This window comes from Argopecten irradians, chromosome 1, assembly GCF_041381155.1.
Source record: "Argopecten irradians isolate NY chromosome 1, Ai_NY, whole genome shotgun sequence".
NCBI lineage: Eukaryota > Metazoa > Mollusca > Bivalvia > Pectinida > Pectinidae > Argopecten > Argopecten irradians.
Genome location: NC_091134.1, coordinates 10,361,838 through 10,386,290, shown reverse-complemented (window position 1 = coordinate 10,386,290; position 24,453 = coordinate 10,361,838). Strand labels below are relative to the sequence as shown.

The 24,453-nt window shown below is 32.2% G+C and overlaps 2 protein-coding genes and 1 long non-coding RNA gene across 12 annotated transcripts in view; 2 read left to right on the top strand and 1 right to left on the bottom strand.

The window, feature by feature from the left end:
* LOC138317250 (phospholipid scramblase 2-like) overlaps window positions 1–4,669 on the top strand; it is a 69,998-nt gene extending 65,329 nt beyond the window's left edge. For 4 of the 5 annotated variants that reach the window (XM_069258823.1, XM_069258803.1, XM_069258811.1 and 1 more), the window contains exons 9-11: window positions 723–825; window positions 1,003–1,061; window positions 1,500–4,669. In XM_069258823.1, coding sequence (XP_069114924.1) covers window positions 723–825; window positions 1,003–1,061; window positions 1,500–1,538 — 201 coding nt within the window. In that variant the 3' untranslated portion in view covers window positions 1,539–4,669. The remainder of the gene's footprint in view (window positions 1–722; window positions 826–1,002; window positions 1,062–1,499) is intronic. The other variant, XR_011207748.1, reaches the window with a different exon arrangement.
* LOC138317232 (uncharacterized) lies at window positions 723–13,794 on the bottom strand. Of its 2 annotated transcripts, none has more exons than XM_069258788.1 (11): window positions 13,659–13,794; window positions 12,427–12,981; window positions 11,707–11,775; window positions 10,967–11,140; window positions 10,507–10,588; window positions 9,699–9,874; window positions 8,957–9,127; window positions 8,378–8,499; window positions 7,654–7,825; window positions 6,792–6,953; window positions 723–6,061 (listed from the first exon to the last, which is right to left on the bottom strand). In XM_069258788.1, the coding sequence occupies exons 1-11, from the start codon at window positions 13,723–13,725 to the stop codon at window positions 5,928–5,930; spliced, it is 1,884 nt and encodes a 627-aa protein (XP_069114889.1). In that variant the 5' UTR covers window positions 13,726–13,794; the 3' UTR covers window positions 723–5,927. The 2 variants fall into 2 exon arrangements, with proteins under 2 accessions (XP_069114889.1, XP_069114896.1); XM_069258795.1 differs by having other exon boundaries at window positions 8,957–9,115.
* LOC138317277 (uncharacterized) lies at window positions 7,675–21,129 on the top strand. 5 transcript variants are annotated; one of them, XR_011207753.1, is made up of 4 exons: window positions 7,675–7,803; window positions 19,116–19,153; window positions 20,183–20,378; window positions 20,689–21,129. It is a non-coding gene; the product is annotated as an uncharacterized lncRNA (long non-coding RNA). The 5 variants fall into 5 exon arrangements; XR_011207751.1 differs by lacking the exon at window positions 7,675–7,803 and adding an exon at window positions 15,133–15,425; XR_011207754.1 differs by lacking the exon at window positions 7,675–7,803 and adding an exon at window positions 18,010–18,120.
* The last annotated feature ends 3,324 nt before the right edge of the window (window positions 21,130–24,453 follow it).

Here is a 24,453-nt window from a genome sequence, read left to right as displayed (position 1 = left end):
AAGGAGGCAGTGCATGTACTATGTAAGATGATTCTGTGATATGACAGTATTCAACACAATAAGCCCCCAGAGCGCATAAAAATCCAAGCAAATAAGGGGGCACTTAAAGAAAAAAAATTTGACTAGCCTTTCATTAAATTATTCTTCAAAATAAGCCATGAATTGATATGCAAAAGATATTGGTAAGGAAACCATCACAGTTTAAATATTTTCAGTCTGAATTTAGTTAGAAGTAAGTGAAATTGAAATCTAAAAAAGGGGAAGGGTGCATATAGGGATGGGGGCGCTTATTTGGTCGATGTGGTATTTTGTGTTGCTTACAATTAAGTTTTGAAAATTCTCTGTCTTGGTGTTTTACATCATCTGCAAAGCTCTTACATGTATTGATGTATAAGAACATAATGATACTTTAAATGACTTCATTACATAAGGTTAAACTAATCTCCCGAAAAATATTCATGCAAAAAAGAAAAGTTGAAAAAAATAGAATACGTACATGGTACTATGTTAAAAAAAGAGTAATCTTGTCTGTAATCAGACTTGATGGTTTTTGTGAAAATATTTGCTGAGTTTGGTATCATACTCAGTAGACCAAAGAAGATATGTTAGTGCAAACAAATATAATATCTAGGTACCTAATTTACAGTTATGAAATAATAAATCGGATTGATAATTGGGAGATTGTCTTGGTTGCTTTCACACCTTCTGTGTTCTATTTTTAGGTGTGGTCCAAGGACTGGACAGCTGAGGTTGGTAAGCTCAGCAAGCAATGGAGTGGATTTGCCAAGGAATACTTCACTGATGCCGATAACTTCGGAATCACCTGTAAGTTGTTGAAATGAGTAGTCTCCCTTGTGTTGTTGCATTTAAATAAGACGTCAGCGACACTGCTTTTGTTTATAACTTTCTTTTAATGTCAGTCAATCCATCCAAATTATTCTTATACAGCAGCATTTATATATTTCATTCAAACCTTGTGAATAATATGATTTCTGTCATCAGTTCCCATGGATTTGGATGTCAAGATGAAGGCAGTCATGCTGGGGGCTGTGTTTCTAATTGTAAGTAGACTGTAAACTCTTTTTTTCTGAATGACTTTTGAGTCTTTAGCAGACAACTGTAACTAAACAATTAAAATCCAAGAAATACTATGTTTGGAGAAAATGAAGTGATAACATCTCAAACTTACATTGCTCATAAAAAAATCGAAAAATTAAATTGCAGAAAAATTAGGTTGGTTTTAAGAATTGTAACTCTAGCTATTTCCAGTCTATTACTGTGACCTAAAAATAGTTGATTTTAATCTTAATATCTATGTGATTATTTGTTATGTTATTAGCTCCTTGTTAATAATATTTGCTACAAAACAATGCCATAGTACATTGGTTACATGTAAAAAAATTATGTTTGAAATTTGAAGTCAACTTAGCTAACAATACCCCACAGTAATGTGTCTGTATCCATTGTGCTTTATTAACTATGAAATTTTTTTTCTTCAGGACTTCATGTTCTTTGAGCAGAAGCAGAACAATCGCTAATTTATAGCTGATGGAGGAATATGTACAATAATCCCAACAACTTACACAGCAGAGACGTTTATACAAGATATAACGCTTTTAAAAATAAGATAGTTATGTTAAAAAAAATTGTACATAGAAAGTTTGAAGACTTTTACTATAACAATATTTCAGTTCCAAAATGGCCTTAAACTTGTGCTGAAAAATTTGTTTTTTAAAATATTGTTTAAATAGTAAGTGTTGAATCTGTTGGTTTTGGATCAGATATTCGAAGAAAATTTTTTTTTTAGGTTTTGTCCGGTCATGTTTTGTTTGTTTAGAGGGACAATTATTTTAGTTATTAATTCATTTTAATTCTTCTGAATAACTTTCAATATCTGGAATCTTTATTAGTTTATAATTAGTGGTCCTGGTTGGATAAGCAGAACAACAATCGCTTATTCATAGATGATGGTCCAATAAGCAAAAATAATCTTAATGACCAAAGATTAATGACCTAATATGCCTGCACCCTCTGTGTCTATATGTAGATGGTATTTTGGCATGAACTTATATACATGTAATTCATTGTATCAATTATACTGGAAATTAACTATTTGCTATAATTTTTTCTTTTCAAGAACACTGTTTTATTTCTTAATTGTTTAAAAAAAAAACCATTAAATTTATAAACAAGTTTTGTCCGTAACTATTGGATTATATATGGATACCATGCTCTACCACTTCATTTATCTCTGTCATTCGGACCAGATATCATTTAGTTAGTTAATCACGGCTTGAAACTAAAGATGTGTACATAGTAATATTAAAACGACATTGCATTGTACAAGTTCATTTTGAAACAACAGGGGCAGGGATATGAACTATTTCGTCTGTCAAGATCTTTTTATTTTTATTCTTTCTTCTACAACATTTTATATTTTGATATTGATCTACAACTTATTCGGGTATTATGTCAATATATCCATATGATGCTTGTGATAATTGTTTTTACATCAACTAAATCCATGTATGCCTTTATTACCTACAAATTATCAGTCTAATAATACTTCTGAAATGATGTTTGACCTAACTTGCACAAAAAAGAACTTTTATTAAGGCTTTCAAAAAAATCTTTGAATTAAAGGATACATGTATATTACCTATTAATCATTTAACATTTAAGTCACAGAAGGATTTGATAGTGGAAAAGCTGAAGTTTCAATTAATCTGTATCCTTAGTAGTATGCTGCTATAAATGATTTATGCAAAATATGTTGTAACTATTGTTATCGTAAATACTTACTGTTTTTTTTTATATTTTGATTTAAAATTAATTTGAGAACTTAAATATATTTTTCAAAATGTGTAATATTACAGACTGGCTGCTAGCAATAACAAAACCACCCAATCAAATCTAAAACATTTACTTAAAAAATAATGTAGATTTTAACAATTTATTATCCAGAAAAAGTGAAAATGATTTTAAAGTTTTCGACCAAAACTTCTCAGAAATAAGAAACCACATGTTTTTTTGTTTGTTTTTTTTTTAAATTTTAAACAGTTGTTCTTAAATATTGTTGACATTCACTTTCTGTTTTTACCTACTTGTTTACCTTTGTTTCTGGTTGTTGTTTATTTAGAATGCATTATCATTTATCTAGCACTCCATGATGTTGTGGCATACATTTATTTCCTGACATATTGTTATATTCTCTCTATTTTTGGAACATATATATATATGTATATACTGAATCATACTAATTCGAATATTATTTTATTGTTTTAGATTTAAATAACAAATTGGTCAGGTTTTCGTCCAAATTTGGCATTTGTACCTTTGTAGCACTGTAAAAGAAAAGGAAGATAGCAATATATATGTAATAATTCAAGGACCAACTTCCACTGGATAACACTTGATCTGGTTACAGTACCTTATTTTAATAATAAACTACCGTATAAACTAACGCTTTATTACACCTTACTGATGAATTGACATTGGCGTGCATAAGCTAAATGTTAAAGCCATAAATATATTCCGTCTTTGCTAATTTCAGAGTTATCCGCCCTTTCGTGAAGGTATCAATCCTAACAAAAGTGTGAGAAATGAATACATTTTCTCCCAAAAATGTGACGTTATGCTCACAATAATATGATGTTAAAAGCATTATCTACCCACAAGGGCAGAAAACTCAGATATATTTGATATGCAAATACAGAATATTTAACTAAGGAAGGCGTTAACTACTGTATAACATAGACATACGTCACAAAAATGAACTTTCAGTTGTTAGATACATGAAGTAGTATTATGTAGGTCTATCTACATTTGTATGTACATTTGTATGTGTGTCTTTTGATCATAAGGACAATCATTTCGTTCTACTTTTCCATGAGACCACTTCGTAAAATTCTTAAATCCTTTGTATTTTATGTTTGGGTTTTCCTCCTTTTAATGTCGATATGAACGAGAGAGCATTACTGAACACATTTATACATATCGTTTTGTACATTTAGGTACGTGCTGATTAAACACTGTGATGCTGTTTTTACCTTCGAATTAATGTAACGTAATTGTAAGAAAATCCGAAAAAAGGTTTAAATGTCATAGCTTTACATTCTTTGATTTTTTATTATCGAAACAAATTTTACCAATTGTAAGTGGAAATACCAAATCAAAATTTAATATCCCGGTTAAATGTCTATAGCCTGTTGCTTTGCATCTTAAATAGTTCTGCTAGACAATTGATATGTTTTATAAACAATCATTGATGACAATATACCACTATTTAACTGTGTTGCTATTTGTATAGTGTTATCCATTTATTTATAGTTTCATTTTTTATCATCTATAATTCAAAATCAAATTTAATGGAATTTCAATGGATATTAATTTACCCAGTCAATTCGAAAGTTAATCTTAGTACGACCATGAAATTTTAAAAATAGTTATTTTATTAGTATTTTGACTTCATAGAAAGGTGTTTAATCTAGAATCGGTCTTTATGAATAAAGTCACATTAATCGGGCGGAATGAAATCGTTAAAATGCTAATACATTGTTTTCTCTGTTGATTCTTATACAGCGGTTTACTGCTTGTTTTAACATTTTTAATGTACATATCTTTTAGCACAAAGTGAAATGAAATCATTAAAGTCTGTTATCATATAAAATGTATTTGTTGTAGTTATACAAATATAGGGGTCAAAAATGCCTGAATTTGCTCTACCAAACCTATTTTCACCACCTGGTCACGTCAACGACATAGTTTAATACAATTTTGCGGTCCCCGATTCACGAACTTTCTTTAACTTCAGGAAATTTTTTAACTTCAATTTTTCTTAAAGAAAGCATTTCAGAGGTTAAAGTTGTATGGTCTATAACTTTCGCTCCTTTTGTCATAGTGAAAACTGTTTAAATATTTTTCTCCGTCTGTCTGAGTTTTAAAACTTTCTAATCTTACCATTTTTTATAAAGTTGCAGCACTGGAATTATTTTTAATAATAAAAGTAAAAAAATCTTTTTAATGTGTACACGTGAAAAATAGGCTCGAAAGATGCCGAATGATTCCGAACTATTCCGAACACCTTCGCGACAATCTCGAAGTAAAACGAGAGTTGTGAAACCAAGAGAAAATGTCAACAATTTTTCATAAATAAAACATGTGGTATACCTCACCAGACTCTATCTACAAAGAAAGTAATGCTCGCACATTACAATATTTGATACACACAACATTTTACGGCAATGTGTATATTGGATGTTTCAAATACTCAATCTGTGGACATATAGCAGCATAATTTGCTCATATTAGCCAGAAGGAAAACGCAGGTCGTGTCGAACGTCAGCAACGTGATACGATTCGGAATCCGACAAAACCCGAAATCACTTATTCAAAACCAGGAATATGTGGCACCTAGATTTCGGCTCTCTTACAGGCCGACTTATGCTTTTGGGGAGCTAAATCATCAAGTTACATGTCAATGTTTGAATATCAAATGTTTAAGTTACATATCGTTACAGTGAAATTAGCAGCAATATAAGTTTATGGTAGGGAATCTTAACCTATTTTTTTTGTAATTTTCTTTGGTAAGTTTAGATAAAAAAGTCTGAAGTTAAGAAATGTTTGTGAAACTGGGCTCTTGTCATTACAAATTGGGCAGCTGAATACAATAGTCGTTGTTCAATCCAAAACAAAGACATAATGAATTTAGTTTCGATCCGACTTCATTGCGGGGTTCATTTCCTTTTTCACAGTGGTATACTTTTGTAGTTTAGACTCGCATGGAATTCGATGTAATGACTGTGCTAGATGTACAAAGCCCCAAATGATTACTTAATGTGTTTTGTTGACAACTGTTTATACATCCAATTTGAGGGGAAATGTTTCTGAATATGTACCAGAAAACAATAACAAGTTGCACATTCAAATTATTTCGGCTTTGGTTTGGAGGCTATGTGTCCATCTTTGTCACACGTGCACGTCACGCCCATGATGATGCACGCCGACATGATTAAAGTTGAGATAGGGATCATACTCATGGTGACTGCCATTGTAAACCAGCCTGTAATGTACAAGACAATATCGTTATCACATTTTAAGTTGATAGTGGATTTAACATAGAATTTCTTTGTAATATTGGGAACTTACTTAAAGTTTTTACGGTTTTGAGCAAGACAGTAGAAATACAGTTTATGAGACTTGTAGGATCCCTTTCAATAATATTACGTGGTTATGAACCAGTCAGTGAAAAATATACAACTATAGGACTGAACAAGCAAGGGATAACACTTCCCGTGCTCCTCTAAAGACTTACTTTACATTTAAGACCAAGGTAACACAATAAGTAATTTAGACCAATTTGGATAACAATTCCAAATCTATACCCAAAATTTCTTTTTTCCTAATTATGTATATATATATATATTTTAATTTTAGAATTTTGCAAGTAAATAATATTTTCTGTGTTGAAAAATATACATAACCATAGAACTTTTCACCTTTTGTAACCCCTGTAATGTTAATGTATATGACATTATGTCGCTTAATTGACAATTTCTAAAAAAAAAAAAAAAAATCGAAAACTTATCGCGATAACAAACTGCATTTCTCGACAGACACGCAGACATCAGACAACTAGACAGACAGGATAATTATAGTATAATCCCAACTACTGTGGGGTTTCGTTATAATAACTTTCAACTCTATTGTGATTGTGAACATTATCCTGCGAAATAAGCATTTAAACAAAATGAGAGGATCTGATGTGATCATTAACAAATTAAATATCCTACCTGGGGGCGTATACAGTCTTTTCTTCGATGCTGATTTGACAGAAATCTCCAGATAATTTTGTGTAGCGATGATTCCATCCGAACAGCACAAGGTTAACTTGTAATGATTGCTTATCAATTTATTGTCGAATCGGGAACCGTAAGCGGTAACAACACGGGGGTCTGTAAAAGTCAGAAAAATAATATACTGATATACCATATAAAATATAGTGTATGTACGACTATACCAGTTAAACGTCATTACTGGCCATATGTACACAAAATCATCTTTTCATAACGTGGCTGTATTGTATCATCAGGCACATATGCATTCTCGAAATTTTCCTAGGAAACTATTTATTTTCACGTATCATTTGGTGTTTAAAATAATCTTTTTCCACTAAAAAATAAATATTTTTACATATATAGTATTGGTAAATAGGAATATTTTGTTTGTCTTATTAATAGAAACGCAAAGGGAACATTGATATGAAATAATCAGTCAACTCTTAATATAAATAAGTAAGCGGATAAAATATATCTACAGTAAACTCATCAAAAATATTCGTTTAGTTACACCAAATCAATAGACTAGAAATGAAATCATAAGTGATTATCTAGTTACGAATGAAATGGATCTAATGAAATCTTGTCGATTTCAGGGTAAATCCTGTCGACGAACATTTACATTATTCTGTATTTGCTTATTACAGAGATATCTGCCCTTGCAGTTAGGTATTGATTGTGACGTCATGTGTTTGCGAGCAAAATGCATACTTTTCGGAGAAAACAACGGGAATTGCGCTCACAAAATAATGACGTAACAATCTATACCTACCCGCAAGGGAGCTAACTGTGTAATACGCAAAGACGGATTACTTACTGTTGTCTGATATGTTGAGGAAGAAATTTGAGGACGGCGGGTTAACACCAGAGATGTGACAACACACAGAGTCATTGCTTTTATCCTCTAGATCAAGATGGAAGATGGTCACCCCAGCTGTTATGTTATCTGTGATGAATATTATAGCTGGTAGGTTCTGGAGGACTGGGGGCTTCATAGGACAAAAACACAAGGACATTTAAAATAATTTTACGCACAGGGTGTGGTCTCATTTAATGATTTGCATTCACACAGCTATTTGTTTGATGCTATGGATATCATGCTTTTTCGTTTGTGTATCGTCCAATTCAACTTTTTTGTCATGATTTTGTTCTTCATCAGCTTGATTTAACTACTTATAAACTTTGGGCAATATTATTCGTACGCATAGTTATTTCGCTATTTTTCACGTAATTTATGATATGTGAAGTAGTATTAATGTTTTATGTGATTTACATGTGCTACATCTCAAGTCATTATTGATTCTAATTATTTTCAGATTAGAGTTCGTATCTGCACGTGAATCTAAATATCGTCAATGTAAATAAATCGTGAGAGAGAAATTAATAACGCAGTTGACTGCCTGAAAAATAATGATTGTAGTGTAGATTTAAAAAAAAACCCAACTCAATACTATTGAAGTCGTTTGTTATGACATCGAGTTAGACGATGAGCAACGTTACAGCAGACGATGTCATCAAATGTTGTTGTTAGATGAACTTACCGAATTGAAGGTCGTAATGGTGACCGTTGTGGATAAGGTGTTCTGGCAAGAGTCCGTGGATAAAATCGTCACTGAATACTTTGCATAGGAACGAGGAAGTGAGGATTTCACTTTGATTTCACCTGGTAAAGTTTGATAAAACACATATAATTATGATATATCTATTTACATCTTGGTTTAATTATCTATTTGAGATCGTTAGAAGTATGTTACTCCCCCTTGGATCACCTAAATTTACATTTTTGTACCAAGAAAAGTATTTGAATCTGGAAATATGGATGTTTTAAAACATTTAGAAGTTTATTGAAATACTAATTTGCTATATGCCTGAATTCCTTCTTTTCCTAGCAGATTCATCTTATATCATAGTGGACTAATTGTTCAATGTTTAAAAATCATGTTATCCTGCCATTAAGTTAAAGACATTGAGAACACCGCATCTGATGGGCTGATACAACGGCGTAGCGATTTCTTAAAGTGCATATAACTTGTAATTTCATAGGATTACAATGAATTTATTTTTAACGTTATGAATCTGTAACCAAAAAAATTATAGTTGACTCTTTAAAGAAAACATACCTGTTAAGTCATCATAATAAAAGTAGGTGTGATTAAGATCATGTGAGAATATTTCTCCTTTATCGGGGTCAACAGGTGCAAACGCCATCACAGCGTCACCGACTTTCAGGTGATCAGGGATCAATGCTGTCGTCTGTTTTGGTGGTGATGGGGCGGTATCTGTAAAATGACCTGCATATAGATACGGTGGGCACGTCCTGGTGGACTTAAAGTTAAGCACAATCCAAGACAATGCATTTCTGTCAGGCTATGTATACATAGGCACCAATGTAATGTTACTGGAAAAGCAAATTATATTTACAAACAAAATATAAAAAATTATAAATTCAAATGATATCGTTATACATCTTTGTCTATACATATAAGATGCATCCCTGGTACTACTAATGCATAACAATACAGCCTTGGTTGTACGAAAGAACATTTTCATTGGTTTGAAGATTTAGATTATCGTCTCATAACGTAAAATGAAGCCGTCTTTTTAACATCGAGTCTGATTGGCAACCAAATGACGTAGTATAAAAGAGTCCATTATGTAGATTACAAAATTGTATTCACTTATAAAACAAATGTATTTTTATGTTGCAAAGTTTACTTTAAAGGATAAAGTTATCAAATAATTTGTGACCTATCCTTTAGTAAGGTTAAATAGTCTCTATTGATATATCTATTAAAATTGACAGAGAAGATAAAAAAAGGGGATGTCCTCACAATACGGATACAATATACTAAGAATACATACTATTGTATGTGTGTATTCTGAAATCATACACGCGGCCAGATATCTTCGTCGCAGTTCCCCAGTCTGACGTCATACCTGGCTCCAGTGACGTCAGGTTATCCATCTGATATACAGCAGGACAGGTAGTGACGTCCGCACATACTGCATAGGCTGGTATCACTGTCCCTGAATTATACCTAGTTAACCATAGGGGTAAATATACATTAAAATAGGTGATAGTATTCAATCATTGATTCAACATTAATCAAATAGTTTTAGCCAGCTGGCCTATTTCAAATGAAAATGAGGTTAAATTATTAATGTTTAATTGAAATGCACTATCTGGTGGAAGATGATAGGTTGTGAAATATTCTGTTCAATCAATTGAGTAAATGTTTTTAGTCAAATTAAAATATACTGTTCATGGGTCTTAAGTAGCATTTGATAAAGATCACCAAAATAACAAACAAACAAACAAAAATACAAGAGTACATTATTATGTTTCTCAACTAGTAAAAGGGCGTAATATCTAGGACATTACTTGAAGAAATAGAGCCCATGTGTATATGCATTGTAAAACAACATCATTTTCCCATTCGATGAATTTTCATGTATTTCGAGGGCAAGTAAAACAGGATTAATTAAAGGTCATTTGGCGGGAAGATGAGTCTCAATTAAATGTTTATAAACACACGAAATAAATCGTCATGAAAATAAGATAAATCAGGGACACGCACAATCAAGTCGCCGAAATATTAAGTTGGTGTATAATAAACCAACTTTAACGTAAAATGACCATTCATTAATAGCCAGAGAAAAATATGCCTACCATCCAAACGCGTCACCATCCATAAAAGCGATACGACTTTCAATTGGTAAGGTAACATTGACAACGACTCCAACTTGTGAATCTGCATAATTAAAACAAAAAGATGAAGAACTTGATAAGTTGTGTGAAAAGTTTGTTAGATAATCTAATGCCGAATACATTAAACCGTTACATCAAACAAAGAATTGTGCTAAAGAATACGCCTCGGATGGAAAGCCATAAAAAGGTGAGTATTCATAAAGGAAAGTAAAAAGAAATGTACGGAGTTGCAGTCTCATTGCTACTAGATCTGAGCGCATATTATTGAGAGGAATAAAGGATTAAGTCAATTTATCGCTTGATATTTAGTTCGGTGATTACATTTACGTTCTTATTGAACTCTATTATGGATATATTCAAAGAGTGTATGGTAATAAATCATTTGAATCCTTAAATGTTCATAGGTCAGCCAGCGACATACCGTAGATCACTACAATGGTTTTCCAGACAATACTGTATACTTGTCCACCACTTGACGTACGCCTCCAGACCAAGACCTCAAGTGTACCAGAAACACTTGGTACGAACTCTATGGCGCGAACAACCCCACAACACCCAGGTGTATACATCTCATCTGCTAGTAAGAAGGCCTGACCTGTTGTAAAAATGATAAAATTCACCACTCATCATTCGAGTTAAGATGGTAATAAGTTTGAATCCTAAGTGGAACAATTGTTGGAATTATTCTCTCGGACTCTTGACGTTTTATATTAATCTTGTGTTCAATGGCACAAGACCAATATAGATTGGTTATATATAGTGGAACCTTTGCTAATAGAGTACATGTGATTTGCGTTGTTTCTTGGAACTTTTGTCACCAACATCATAACTCTACGTGTAACTATTAATGTAATAAATTAATACTAGTTTAGGACACTGGACTTAACAACCTTCGTGGTTTTTGACGAATGCCTTCATCAGACTCTAGATCTAATATAGGTTTATCCAAACTATATGAAAAATAGCAATATGACAATTGACAAAGACTTTTGCCACGACGAAGCCGTATAAAACAATATCTTCGTTATTCATATGACGAAGGCGATTCTTGGGTATGGATGAAAAGTAACAAAAATATCCTTTGATGAGTAAAATTTCCGCGTTGAACACTTTTATGAAAAACACTGACAGTTTATAAATGTAGATGATATAACTATTCACCTGTATTAGAGTCAGCGTTCGTAACAGGGTTACTTGGGATGGCGTTTCCAATCGTCTGTTCACCACAAACTATTGGATAAAACAGAATATGAATATAGCATGATAACAGTATAATAGCGGCCATAGGAAGGTAAGACATCGGGCCTACTCATTGCTAAGATATCGTTATCCTTCTTATCCACTCATGGAAGAGTATTTAACATTAACCTTTACACTTGTAATATTCTCTGTCTGAAAGCAGATATCATTCGTTTAAAAATATCCTAACTTATAACGCTGTTGTATCTTCAGATAATCATAACTGGAAACGAGTTCCAATAACGGAAAATAGCAACCTCATCGTAAAATAATTTCAAAAGAAGGATAGGTATTGAATTAGATAGACTAGAATTATAATAAGCGTGGTTATGAAAAAGCATATCTGAGAAATTGGATGATTGAAGAACTTATTTTGATTATAATCATGATAAATTAAATTCTATCAGAAAAAATTCCTACTTTTTCTACCCTACACAATATTCCATACAGCTGATATGATTACTTCTTAAATTCAATTGTAATAATTCGTAGTGTCTTTCTCTAAATATACGTCTGATGATAATGTGTATTTATTGATTATACATGAATGTCAAAAAAGTCACCGAATTCTGTTACTATTACTTGTTATTGTTAAGCAATGAATGGACAAAGTGGGTTATCTTTTATATTTTGCACGCTTACAATAGTCACATGGAAATGCACTAGCCAGCTGGTTCACAATGCCACCAAGAGAATCATAATTAGGAGCGGTAAATACTTTACTGACGTCACCAGTTGCAGCAATAAGGTCATTGAGGTCATATCCGTCCACACCAACAGCAAACAAAGTGATTCCCGCGTTTCTTGCAGCAATCCCAGACGTGACGGTATCTGCTGAGAAACCGTCAGTTATTACAATTATATAATCGTCAACCCCTGAGCGGTCACCCTTGGCCGCTGTAAAAAGGTGTTGACGGGCGTAATCTATTCCTGCACCTATTGATGTGCCTCCCGGGACGTAGGCTACAGACCCTATGGCCGTCAGCAGGGATGACTTTGTCAGATATGTGTCAAATGAAAAGGCAAGTCTGGCGTTTGTATTGAAGGCTACAGCTCCAAACCGAGTAGCCTGCGTTCCTATAGAAAACGTAGACGCGACGTTTTGTAGAAATGTCAGTTGTTTTGCATAGTTGTGGCTCATAACGCTTGCCGACTCGTCTATAACAAGAGCAATATCTCTTCTTCCTGTTACACATGCTGTAAGGGAAGAAAGAAAGTAATATCTTGCAAACATGATCCGAGGGATATCATTTTAAAACCAGTGAATATCCTTATTACACGTTCATCATAACAGTAAAGAGTAAAAAAAAATAAAAAAAAAATAAAAAAAATAAAAAAAATACAGCGTTAAACGTATGATCGGTTCTCTCTGTTCTAATACTGCAGGTCGCAAAAAAGTTTTCTTTTATCCTAAGTGTATGATTGTAAATCTTAATTAAAATTATATTTATTATATAAAATTACCTATTTCCTTTTTCTTTACATGATGAACTCTGAAAATTTTCCAACTAATGCTCTTTTAACTACACTGATGTACAATGTAACAGGTGAAATAAGTGGGTAGATTGGTAAACAATTTTAAAAACTCCAATCGCAAAACCTGAACTAATTTCAATTGTTATAAGACATTTTGAAATGATTGGTTGACACAAAAAATGTAAAATCATACTTCAGGGAATTACATGTAATTGAAAACAAAGGAAAATACGAAATACGTTGAGTGAAAATATTTTCTTTGTTGCTGAAACTATAAACCAATATTTCCAATGTATACACTCAAACGTTGATAAATATACCATTTATATAACTACAAACTTATCTTTAATGTAAAGAAACCTTATTAAAATATATTATATTGATATTATAAGACTTACCCATATCTATTGTTTTTACAAATAACAACAATACAAGAAATCGGCCTTGTATCAAGGTAAATTCCATTTCTTATCCTAATGCACACAAATCATGAGGTTCCTTCATATAATAATGTCTACTCAAAGAACAGAAAAAACACCAGCAGGGTACTTTTGTTTATTTGTGTACCTAGTGCAGTCTTCAGCTTCAATAAACAATTACATGTAAACAAGGGTAGCATTCATATGTGTGAAAATACAGCGGCGTTCGTTTCCGATCAAGTGCTTTAAACCATACAGACTTTTGAGATATTCCGCTACCTGAGAACCTCACCACACACCTTATCAACACATAGATGTAAAAACGATAAGTCACCCTCTATTTAAACCTGCTTTGTGTTATTCTATAGTTCAATAAGCGAAAAGTCTGATACGTCATTTCATTATGCAGACTGCATATACTAGTACATTTTATTCTGTAACACATCAAGACTGATCATAAATGCTTTTTTATACAAGACGATCAAAACTATGTTTATAATTTAAAATCTTTCAGGGTAAGTATTAAACAGAGGGTTCATTCAAGTCAAATTTCAATGTTTATTTTTTTAAGACAGGCGGATGAGCGGTGGTATAGCACTCACCTTTCCCTGACCGTGACAGCTCTTCTGTACAACCACGTGCGTGGCTTAATTTTCCACGGTACTACATCAACACCCCATGCGCGCTTCTACATCTGGGTCTATGGCCTACCAGATCCTTGCATATAAGATATATTATAAATTAAGATTATTGTAAAACATATAATAATTATTAATAACCTTTTTTTCGTACGGGGGTTATTGTAGGTCTATAGATAATGGACAAATGATTACTCGATTGAGGTATGTTGAGCGTCTTTGTTTGAATATATTCAAGTATAGAGTTACATGCTATTTACAACATACGTAAAATGTATGTACCAAAGAGGAGGCAGTCATCCATGAAAAGTGTAATTTTAAACATCCGGAATGAGTGAACCCTGAGAAGGTCAGTCTTATCTGTGAGACAACTGCATAAATTAACAAATTGTTAATGACTTAATTTACACATGCATTAATCATACACAAACGATTTTTATCGAACTCTCATAATAATAAATATAACTAGTACCGTTAAGACAATTGTAGATAAAAGAAAAGAAATACGCTGTTCCTCTATAGGCGTGTTCGTTTGCGGTTATTCTAAAGTGGCTTTATAATATAAGCCAAGAAACTTAATGGCATACAATGAACATCAACCTCAACCGTCATATTTGACATTATCTACCACCGTTTGCATAAATCATAATAAATGTCTGTTTTCGTAGCATTTAATTATACATAGGTATACATACGTTATAACATCACGCAAACATGACTTTAATTCACAATTCAAATCTACGACCGACTTCTGGCCTCTGAAATATATAACTATATACATTCAAATATCAAAACTTAAGCATTTACATGCTGATATGATTACCAAATATCTATGTAACCTTTTTGTTTATTTTTTTACCTGTCTTTGCTATAGAGTTACACTGAAAGGGCTTATATTAGAAGTATGCAATTCTTAATTAAGTGTATTGTGTTGCTTGACATTTTAATTACCTAAAAAAAGTTTTTACACTAGCCAAGTACACACGTATTATTATGATAAATTATTCTTCAACATCATAACGATCACTGTATACTAATAGGAAAGGCATTTCATCTTTACCAGACAAGACTTGGACCAGTCATAGTTAATGTATTTGTAGTTTCACAGGTAAGTGGTGTTAAATTAATTATTTACTATATTAACTAACGGCGAAAACGATCATTTGAAAATTTAATGCTTATCTATATCATACAAAATGTGAATTTTTTTTTAAATGTTGGAATTATACCAGATATTTCCTAGAAACCATTAATTATTATAGCATGCAACGTTGAAATGATGAACTTAAACTGACAAATATACAATTGTTAAAATATGCCAATCTAACTTCCATTTGGACATATGGTTATTACTATTCTAATAAGCTCAGTTTAGGCTTTGTTAATGATTCAACTCTATAGAAACATTTTTTTTAAATCATGATGCATGCTTTAAAGTTAAAATGTTGATCATTCATTGGTGGTTTAATATAATGAATACTATTGTTGTATGGCAGTTCGTTTGTTGTTCGGAGATAGTTTGAATTGAAAATATGTTCACGGTTATCTGTATGAAGGCCAATTTCCAAGTTATTGCTTTTTTATTTATTTTATTTTTATTTGTTTATTTATTCATTTTTTCTTGAAAACGGATAATGAGATATTTTTTCGTTTTTGTTTGTATCATGCTGACAATAGATCCTTTGTTCTTAATGTGAAACTTAACGAGATGCATGCAGTTGTTATATCCAAGATTTGCTATTATGATTTATCAATCAACATCGAAGGTTTACTATATGAATCATTGCGAAAATAGCATCAATTATGTCAACATAAATATACTCTAGAACTCATTTCACAATGACTGTATTTTTGTGATTTTTCTGTTATTGTAAAAAAAATAATTTGCAAAATAATAAGCTATGTTTAGTTTTGTACTCAGATAACAAATATTTGATTACTTCAAATTCATTCTTCAGTTTTAAGACTGGTGCGTGAAGAATTTGTTGAAGCATTAACATAAACAGCAGTAGGATATATACGTAAAAATTAAATATGATATCGCTCATGCTTGCAAAAATGATATTGTTCTTTTCAGCTGATAGTTTTCTATTCTAGAGATTGATAATGAACTGTAGTTTTTGAACCATTTCAATTATTCGCGCAATGATTTGTCCGTTCATGTTTTCTTTAAAAATAATTCGGATCTTCTCTGGTAAGAAGTAAAACAAATCCTAGGACTATTTGGTATATTGATTGTCGCTTGACATTTAATAATTGTGATTCAAAAATAGCTATGTATTTGACACTATGAGTGATGTTACCGGAATTTCGTACTTTTGATCATAAAGTGAATTCTACCAAATTAGTTATCTATTCAGTATGATTGCTTAAATACTTGACAAAGCCTTGTTTAATTTGAAAAAAAATTAGTAGTACTGTAATATTCACACACACAATCCATTCTATTTGCTCAGAATATTAACATATTTTACACCTAATTTGAAGATCAAAATACCTCATTTTTACCATTTTTGAAGCATTTTACTCTTTATTACAAAACAAAGTTCTAATGACAAGGTTTTTCTGATACTTTGCAGCTTAAAAGAAACAAGGTTGAAACAAAATTCTAAAACTAGTTTAAAATTGGGGGCCAGTGAGTTTAACGTTTTGTTCCGTTATAATAGTTATTTGCCAGCATTGCTTGTTAAAAAATTCAAAATACTTAAACTACTCTAACATGTAAAAATACAAAAATAAAGAGAAATAGCTCACAATTTAACACTTAAATGCTCAATGTCTTTTATGGATTGATATAGCTAATATATCGTTGCTATGGCAATTTAAGCGAAAACGCTGAAGTGGAAAAAGTGTATGAAGCACACTGTTTCAAAATGGCCGGTAAATAGGACATTTCTTAAAATCATTCGAAAAAAAATCTCCATATGATATTATTTTAATTTTGCCATAGTTTTCATATGACAATGTGCTACACATACAGACAATTATTATTTGAAAAGCACCGATAAAAATGAAAACTATTGGATCAAGAATCATACGAGACATAAAATAGACTCAAATGTAATTTGTATCACAAATGGAAATACAAATGTTAAAACAGTGTTATTGAAATATGGGAGGTGTAGTTTGTATCTTTTATTGGCGAATATTTCACAGCCTGCCATATAAATGACATTTTCGTCATCTAATTAGTGTACTTTTGACGCTACGGCACGAGACAGCTTATGCTATAAATAGTATATTTCACTATGCTTGTTACGAGTGTGTAATAACAAATGAATTATTGATAAATTATAAGCATGACAAGACCCGCTTCTTGTGTTTAAGACAGGTAAGCATGCAACATATCGTACATCAATGTTATTTTGTTTATCATCATTTAAATGTTTAGTAGCCTGACGTTAATGGCTTTAAATACTTGCATATCTGATTTCATATACGTTGAACTCTGATAACTATCAATTGAAATTCTTTAAGAAAAACAAAGGTCATATATAAATATGTAAATTGTGATATGTGTAACATGTCTTTGTCTATAAATAATTCATTTCCGTAAATGTTACATGACATGTGTTTAATACATGAAATATAAAACATTATGTTTAATTAGTAAAGTAATAACTATCAAATATGCACACGCTTGATTGATATATGCAATGACACAATATCATTCATTTTAAAGATACGTAAAAACTTATTTTGTCTTCTAGGAATAGTCGGTGTTCAAAAGATATGTTAGTGATGGGCTGCTCCTGATAATGTCAGGGGTCACATATTGTGTGTTTGCTTTCGTCCCAGTAAAGGTACCAGTTACTAGTAATTACTATCACACACCAGGGTGACACAATGTCTGAGTTTGTTAGCCATTGTGGTTAAATGTAACGTTGTCAAATTACCTTGTCTATGTCACAGACGAATTTAGATATATATTCATATATTATGCAACATGCATTTCTAAAACGTCACATTTGTAAGTGGGGCGATCAGCATGCAACGTCATGTACTGTAAAAGGTGAGATAGCTAAATCTTTTTAAAAGTAAGTATCTGCTTATTTACTACGCAATTAACTCTAATGTAGTGTTATTGTTATATTGTTTTTACTTATTGAAGCAAGCTTCACATTTTATTCTCATACAGTAAAAATCATACGTACTCCACTCTGTTGGTTGGCATTATCCATTACATCTAGTGCAGTTACATGATAGTCTCCTCAACTAATGTAAGCAATAAAAATCGCTTAATTGCATAATAAATATACTAACCAGTTTTGCTTGATGGTGTAGTCTTATAATAATTATTACAAATGTACTTTTGTTAGCTCTGTCATGATATTTTCTAGTTTTCACGGAGTGGTATTTTTTAAAACTAACATCTTTTAGCAATGCATACACTTCTTTTTAAATCAAAATAGTTTTAGACAACTTTCACTAATATCTATTTTTTTTTATTCCATTCTCTTGGTACACTTGTCATAATTTTATACATTTCGAGTTTTGGTTATCTTGAGTCGTCTTCCATTATCAATACTGGATGACTGACGAGTTCGATGAGGCACAATACTTGTAATCACGATAATCGCATAAATCAAATAAATTGCAAAAAAGAGAAAGTAGACATTAAACAAATATTGGGCACGAAGCGGTATCCTTAAGCATTTTGGTTGAAATCAAGACGGATTCGTGATGGCTATAAGTTAACACTTCAAAGGGCAACGTGTTTCATTGTTTTAAAATGATCTGAAAATAATTTATTCTATCATATACAGTATATCAAATTGGTATTTTTTTGCTTTTACAGATGACAACATAGCACAGTTCAGTTGAGACTACTAAAAGGTAAATTTATTTCTGTGGCATTACTGCATAATATTGCAGGCATTTGATGAAATCATAAAAAACAAATATTAATATTAAAACGATGATACATTCAAGTTTGGAGACTGTTTAATTGTTCTGTTATGTTCGGTTTTTATCTTGCAGAACCGCTAATAGAGTTATGATGTATATGGATATATATACATAATCATAGTCTGCCGACAGATGTCATGGGACAAGAGCGTGTTAAAACTGTCTATCGTCGTACAGTATATGCTAACATAGGACAGAATCATAAAAGTTTTAAATACATTGCTTTGTGCATTTACTCGACTCATTATAATTAATAAAATATTGTTTCTGTTAGGTGCATATGCATTTAACATGGCCTTGCCTTAGTCCAAATATGAAAATAGAAAACTCAAAAATATTAACTCTTTACTTGACATTGGGCGAAACAATTCTTTTGAAACACGACAAAAACTGTCTATATGTATTTACAACTGTTCAGAATAATCTAACGATATTGTTTTCGTTCTTAAGAGATACATAAATAGATATCTAAATATAACAAGGTGTTTCGAGAGAAGAAGTTTTAACTTGATATGAAACCTTTGTAAATACCAGAGATATTAGGAGTATTATAAATCATTACATTATATAACTTACAATAAAAATAATTACTGATAGTAAATATGGTTGTTTATTATTTAAGATTGAATGAATTTCCAGACAGTCTTAGTACAGCAATTAAATGATAGAAGAAGCTGTTTTTTTTGTGATATGAAGAATACATGTATAATTTACATTTAAACAATTACGAATACAAATATTCATAAAGCAGAATAATCCACATGCTTTATCGTGTATTCTGTATGAATGAAGGCATTGTTTAGAGCATATTACAGAAAGAGATTTAAAAGCTTTGCTAGTCCCCCATGTATATACATTATAAGCAAAACATACAAGCTTACAAGCAATTGCATTATTATTCAATGTCACACTCGCTTGTTCAACGTGTTTTTTATAATCTTGTAATTCACTTTACAGAGAACAATGAGAGCGGCTATTGTTTTTATACTGGCTGTGGTAGTCTATATGGCAAAATCACAGACAGTCCAGCCAGATGAAACAAAGCCAATATCGACTACACCCCCGGGACTTGACTCCCCGAGGGGTAGGGATCCTGGAGTCCGACCATGGGGATTTTACAGGAGAGGAAGACATCCGGTGATACAATACGACGGTAGATTCTTTTTCTTTTGTAGTATTCTGGGCCGAGGAGCTTCCACGTTTGTTCAGTTGAATGACCTTGACCTTAATTCAAAGTTACAAGGGTTAAATGGGTTTAAATCTCACACCTGATATTTAAGTCTGTAGAATGCTGGAGTAAGGGAATCGCTGATGTGAGAGAATTTTGGGAGTGTTAGAGGATGGATGCGGAGTAGGGGAACGGGGCGGGGGAGTAATAGGAATTGGTAATTGGTAAAATGATGAATATAATTTGGCAAACGTATTGTTGATATTGACAAATCTAAACCAATGTGTTTCCACAGATTACTATTACGACTACTTTGGGATGGGGAGGGGCTGTTCCTGCTCACCATACAGATGTCGTACTCGATTTGCCTTCAGAGGAAGATGCAGAGGGAGATATCAGCGACCAGGATTCCGATGTTGTTATTTTGGATTCCGTGGAGAATTTGGAGATTATGACTTTGATTTTTTTGATTGATTAAACTATAACTACTGAACAGTCATTTCAATTGTTTAATAGAAAACATCACTCTTAAATGTGGTGATGGAATTAATACATATATCGCAAATGTCAGCCATTTTCAGGAGCATTTCATGAAGTGGAAATTGGTTTCAGTAAATTAAAATGTAGTAAGTATTCGTAATTATGCTATTTAAGAGAACAATAGCTTTTTTTTCTTATTGTTAATATAATTGTGTTAATGTTAGTGGAAAAGTGCAATAAAATATAACATACTTAATATGTTCATATTCAGTTATTTATGTCTTTAATTAGGGATAGATTTAAAAAAAACAACAATCTACCTTATATCCACGTAGATGAGATACATGTAAATTGCCCATAATGAAATAGCGCAGCACCAGAATTGTCGATGAAGATATGGGATTGAAGTGGATTCCTCCCACTATTTATTGATATAGTTTTTCAAGCCCTGGCATGCCTAATTATACTTGTTTACCTTTTGAACTGAAACATGCGGCGTAGCCGTGACATACATTGTCGATATCGTCGTTAATTTTAACGTGCGGTCAACGGACCCATGCTCATGCCGCGTCGAAAATGCTTCTTCTGAGACTAATATTTAGTTTTTTTGTCTTTGCATAAGGTAGGAAAAAATGTTATTCCGAATTTTTAACTCTCATATTTCAACCCTCGGGAAAATCAACGAATGTCCAAACCTCGGCAAACCTCGAGCTGGATATTCTTGAATTACCTCGCGGGGTTGGTGTCGTTATCATACCCAGAAGATTCTTCCACTATCAACCAGTAGCCGAGTCTCGGTTGTTTGTGGAAGTGTTGAATAGACAGGTGTATCTTCATCAGATTATGTATTCTTTTGGATCGGACAGGTTTAAGTTAACTTCAATGGTCAGCAAAAGTCGTGCCGAGTGCTATCACCTTAAACTACAATAATATATTGCACGTGACATGATATTATATAAAACCTAATCTTGTATAACGGTAGGCATTGCTTAAACAATTTCGGAAAATAATGTCATTTTACTAAATTTGATTTAACGAATTTTAGCATAGAAATCGACAACATAAAATGCCTCTCTCTGAAATTCTAACGGGATTTTGATATTAAGTTCCAGTATTAGTTATTTTCTCATATAATATCATAGTCCGCTAAACCTGCCTACATTATTAGGCTTTTATTTTTTTACCCAATATATAAATGATATAATACTAGCCGAACATATAAAATGATTTTAAAAAAACCTAAAAATATAGACAGGTTCAGCGGACTACAGAGACCATTGCCCGTTTTGCTTTGTTTCATATAGGAAATTTCCGTGTAAAATAAAATTTGATATTTTTTCTAATAAAACTATATTTTTACGATATTGCCACCGTTTTAGAAAAAAATGTCTATGCTAACTTATCTCCTGTAAATATGATTTGTATCACATTATAATTTGGCAATATTGAATTTATTGAAATCTAGACCTTATTGCATACTACTAAGTACATTTCATAAGGACTTTGTTTCAGCTGAATTTAAAGCGTGGTGACTTCTTTGTTGTTTTCTACAGTGGTGACTTCTTTGTTGTTTTCTACAGTGGTGACTTCTCTGATAGACACATAGTGAGTGTGGTAATGGACTGGAACACCTAGAACAGATGGAGGTTACAGTGAAAATAAACAAACATTACTTATATCAGTATAATGCTGTTCGACAGATATCAGTAGTGATCCATTTTGAACTTTTTTGTTTGGCTAGGATAGGAGAAATATTAGTGCCAATGTTATATTAGTCCCAATGATAATTGACTAGCTACACTAGATTTGTAGCGTCTTCCATCAGACATCGACATATTAACCTTATACCCCAATTGTAATATTTATCGATTTCAGCTTTTACAAGTATTTTTAATACTTTTTAAATTACAGAACGTGTGAGATGATTAAAGAGTAAATATATCAACATTTTTCTCTACGCCGCGAGAAAAGACGCCGCTCCGATATGCTCCTCTTTGAAATGTTCCATTGTGGGAAATAACTCCTTGAGGGAGGTCTAGTGGTTGGCAACCCTAGTGATATATGAGATGTTCTCGTCACAGATGAACATACTGATATCGTAGATGTATATAATTGAATAATTTAATCACGCATTCATACCAAAGTTTAACAATGTTAAACAATTATGTCAAATGTGAATACATTAACCATTTTCACTTATGCATTTTGCTTATGTTTTGTATCTAGATGATGATGAATACGACACAGAAGTTACACAGAAGATAAAAGTAAAAAGCAGCATATGACGTATTGTAAGCATGAAGCAAACATGAAGATGCAACATATTAAGATACATGAATTTTCGCTTTTAGCGTCTTTTCAAAAATGTGTTGGATGGCAAAGATGATTTATCGCTGAAAAGATGATTTATCGCTGAAAAGAAGATTTATCGCTGAAAAGATGATTCGGTCTAATAAACATCATGTACAACAAACCCAATATTTAGGCAACCCTGGAGTTCTGATAGCGACTCATCAGGATTTGTATCCAAAGCCCATTATCCGTATTTATCAACGTAATAAAATGTATTTCCTTAAATAAAACAATTCATATATTTAAAAAAAAATCTCTAGAAAACTGACTTCCGTCAGAAATGGCCCCACCCCCTGCTAGGCTGACCTTAATAGTCAAATGAAATGTAGCGTACTGGTGCGTGATCGTTATATTTCATTTTACGACCATGAGGCCGCTAGGTTTTCAAACATGGTGAAAATAGAGCTTTAGCGTGTGTCTTTTGTAACTTTTAAAAAATAACTTACGAGTGTGGAATAAATTCCATATCCAATAACCACGAGTCGTGTGACCTGTTTCTACCACAATTATATCCATTTTTAGCCGATAGAAATACGACGAGGATAAGGTAACGTGTGTTTGCAAAGATATGCAAATAAGATGTAGTGATATTTTCATCAGCGAAAAGGCACTAATTAATATTCAAAAGTTATATTTTGATAAAGAACCCATTCATAATAAAGTCTTCGAATTGGGAACAATTTTATGATGAAATAGTTCTCATTTATCGTATTATTCAAGTTATCTTTTCAAGGTTACTTAGAATATAACACCTTTTGTCGGACTATATAAAAAAACATGCGCACGGCAAAGCCGTGCCGTTTGCTTCCCGCCAAATAATCATCAAGCCATTGTAATTAAGTTCAAGTCCTTTTCAGACTAATTTACTCTGCCAAAGTCACCAGGTTGCTGCAGCCATTTTCAATTTGAAGCCTTATTAAAACTCGGTGTCCCCAAAAACCATGTCTACATGTTTTCGCTGATATCAAATATGGCTTTATAACGGTGGACATGTACATACTAGGGACGAACAGACGGACAGATAAACAGACAGAGAGACAGAGAGACAGACAGACACAATAATCATTATCAGGCTAATGAATCTGTGATATACTGCTGTTACATGTAACGAACACTTCAGCTGTTGATTCATATAAAGAAATTGAGTAACATCAACATTAACTATGATAATGGGAAAACAATGCGGAATTCCAACAGAAAATTGAAAGTGTAGCTGTATTTCACATTT

What these genes read in the sequence shown, in the direction of transcription:
- LOC138317232 (XM_069258788.1), bottom strand. Translation starts at nt 13,725, where the DNA reads ATGGAATTTACCTTGATACAAGGCCGATTTCTTGTATTGTTGTTATTT. An exon ending in CAGAATACACACATACAATA is followed by an intron (nt 9,128 to 9,698) that starts GTATGTATTCTT and finishes ATCTATATGCAG; the next exon opens with GTCATTTTACAGATACCGCC. An exon ending in CCTCAACATATCAGACAACA is followed by an intron (nt 6,954 to 7,653) that starts GTAAGTAATCCG and finishes TGACTTTTACAG; the next exon opens with ACCCCCGTGTTGTTACCGCT.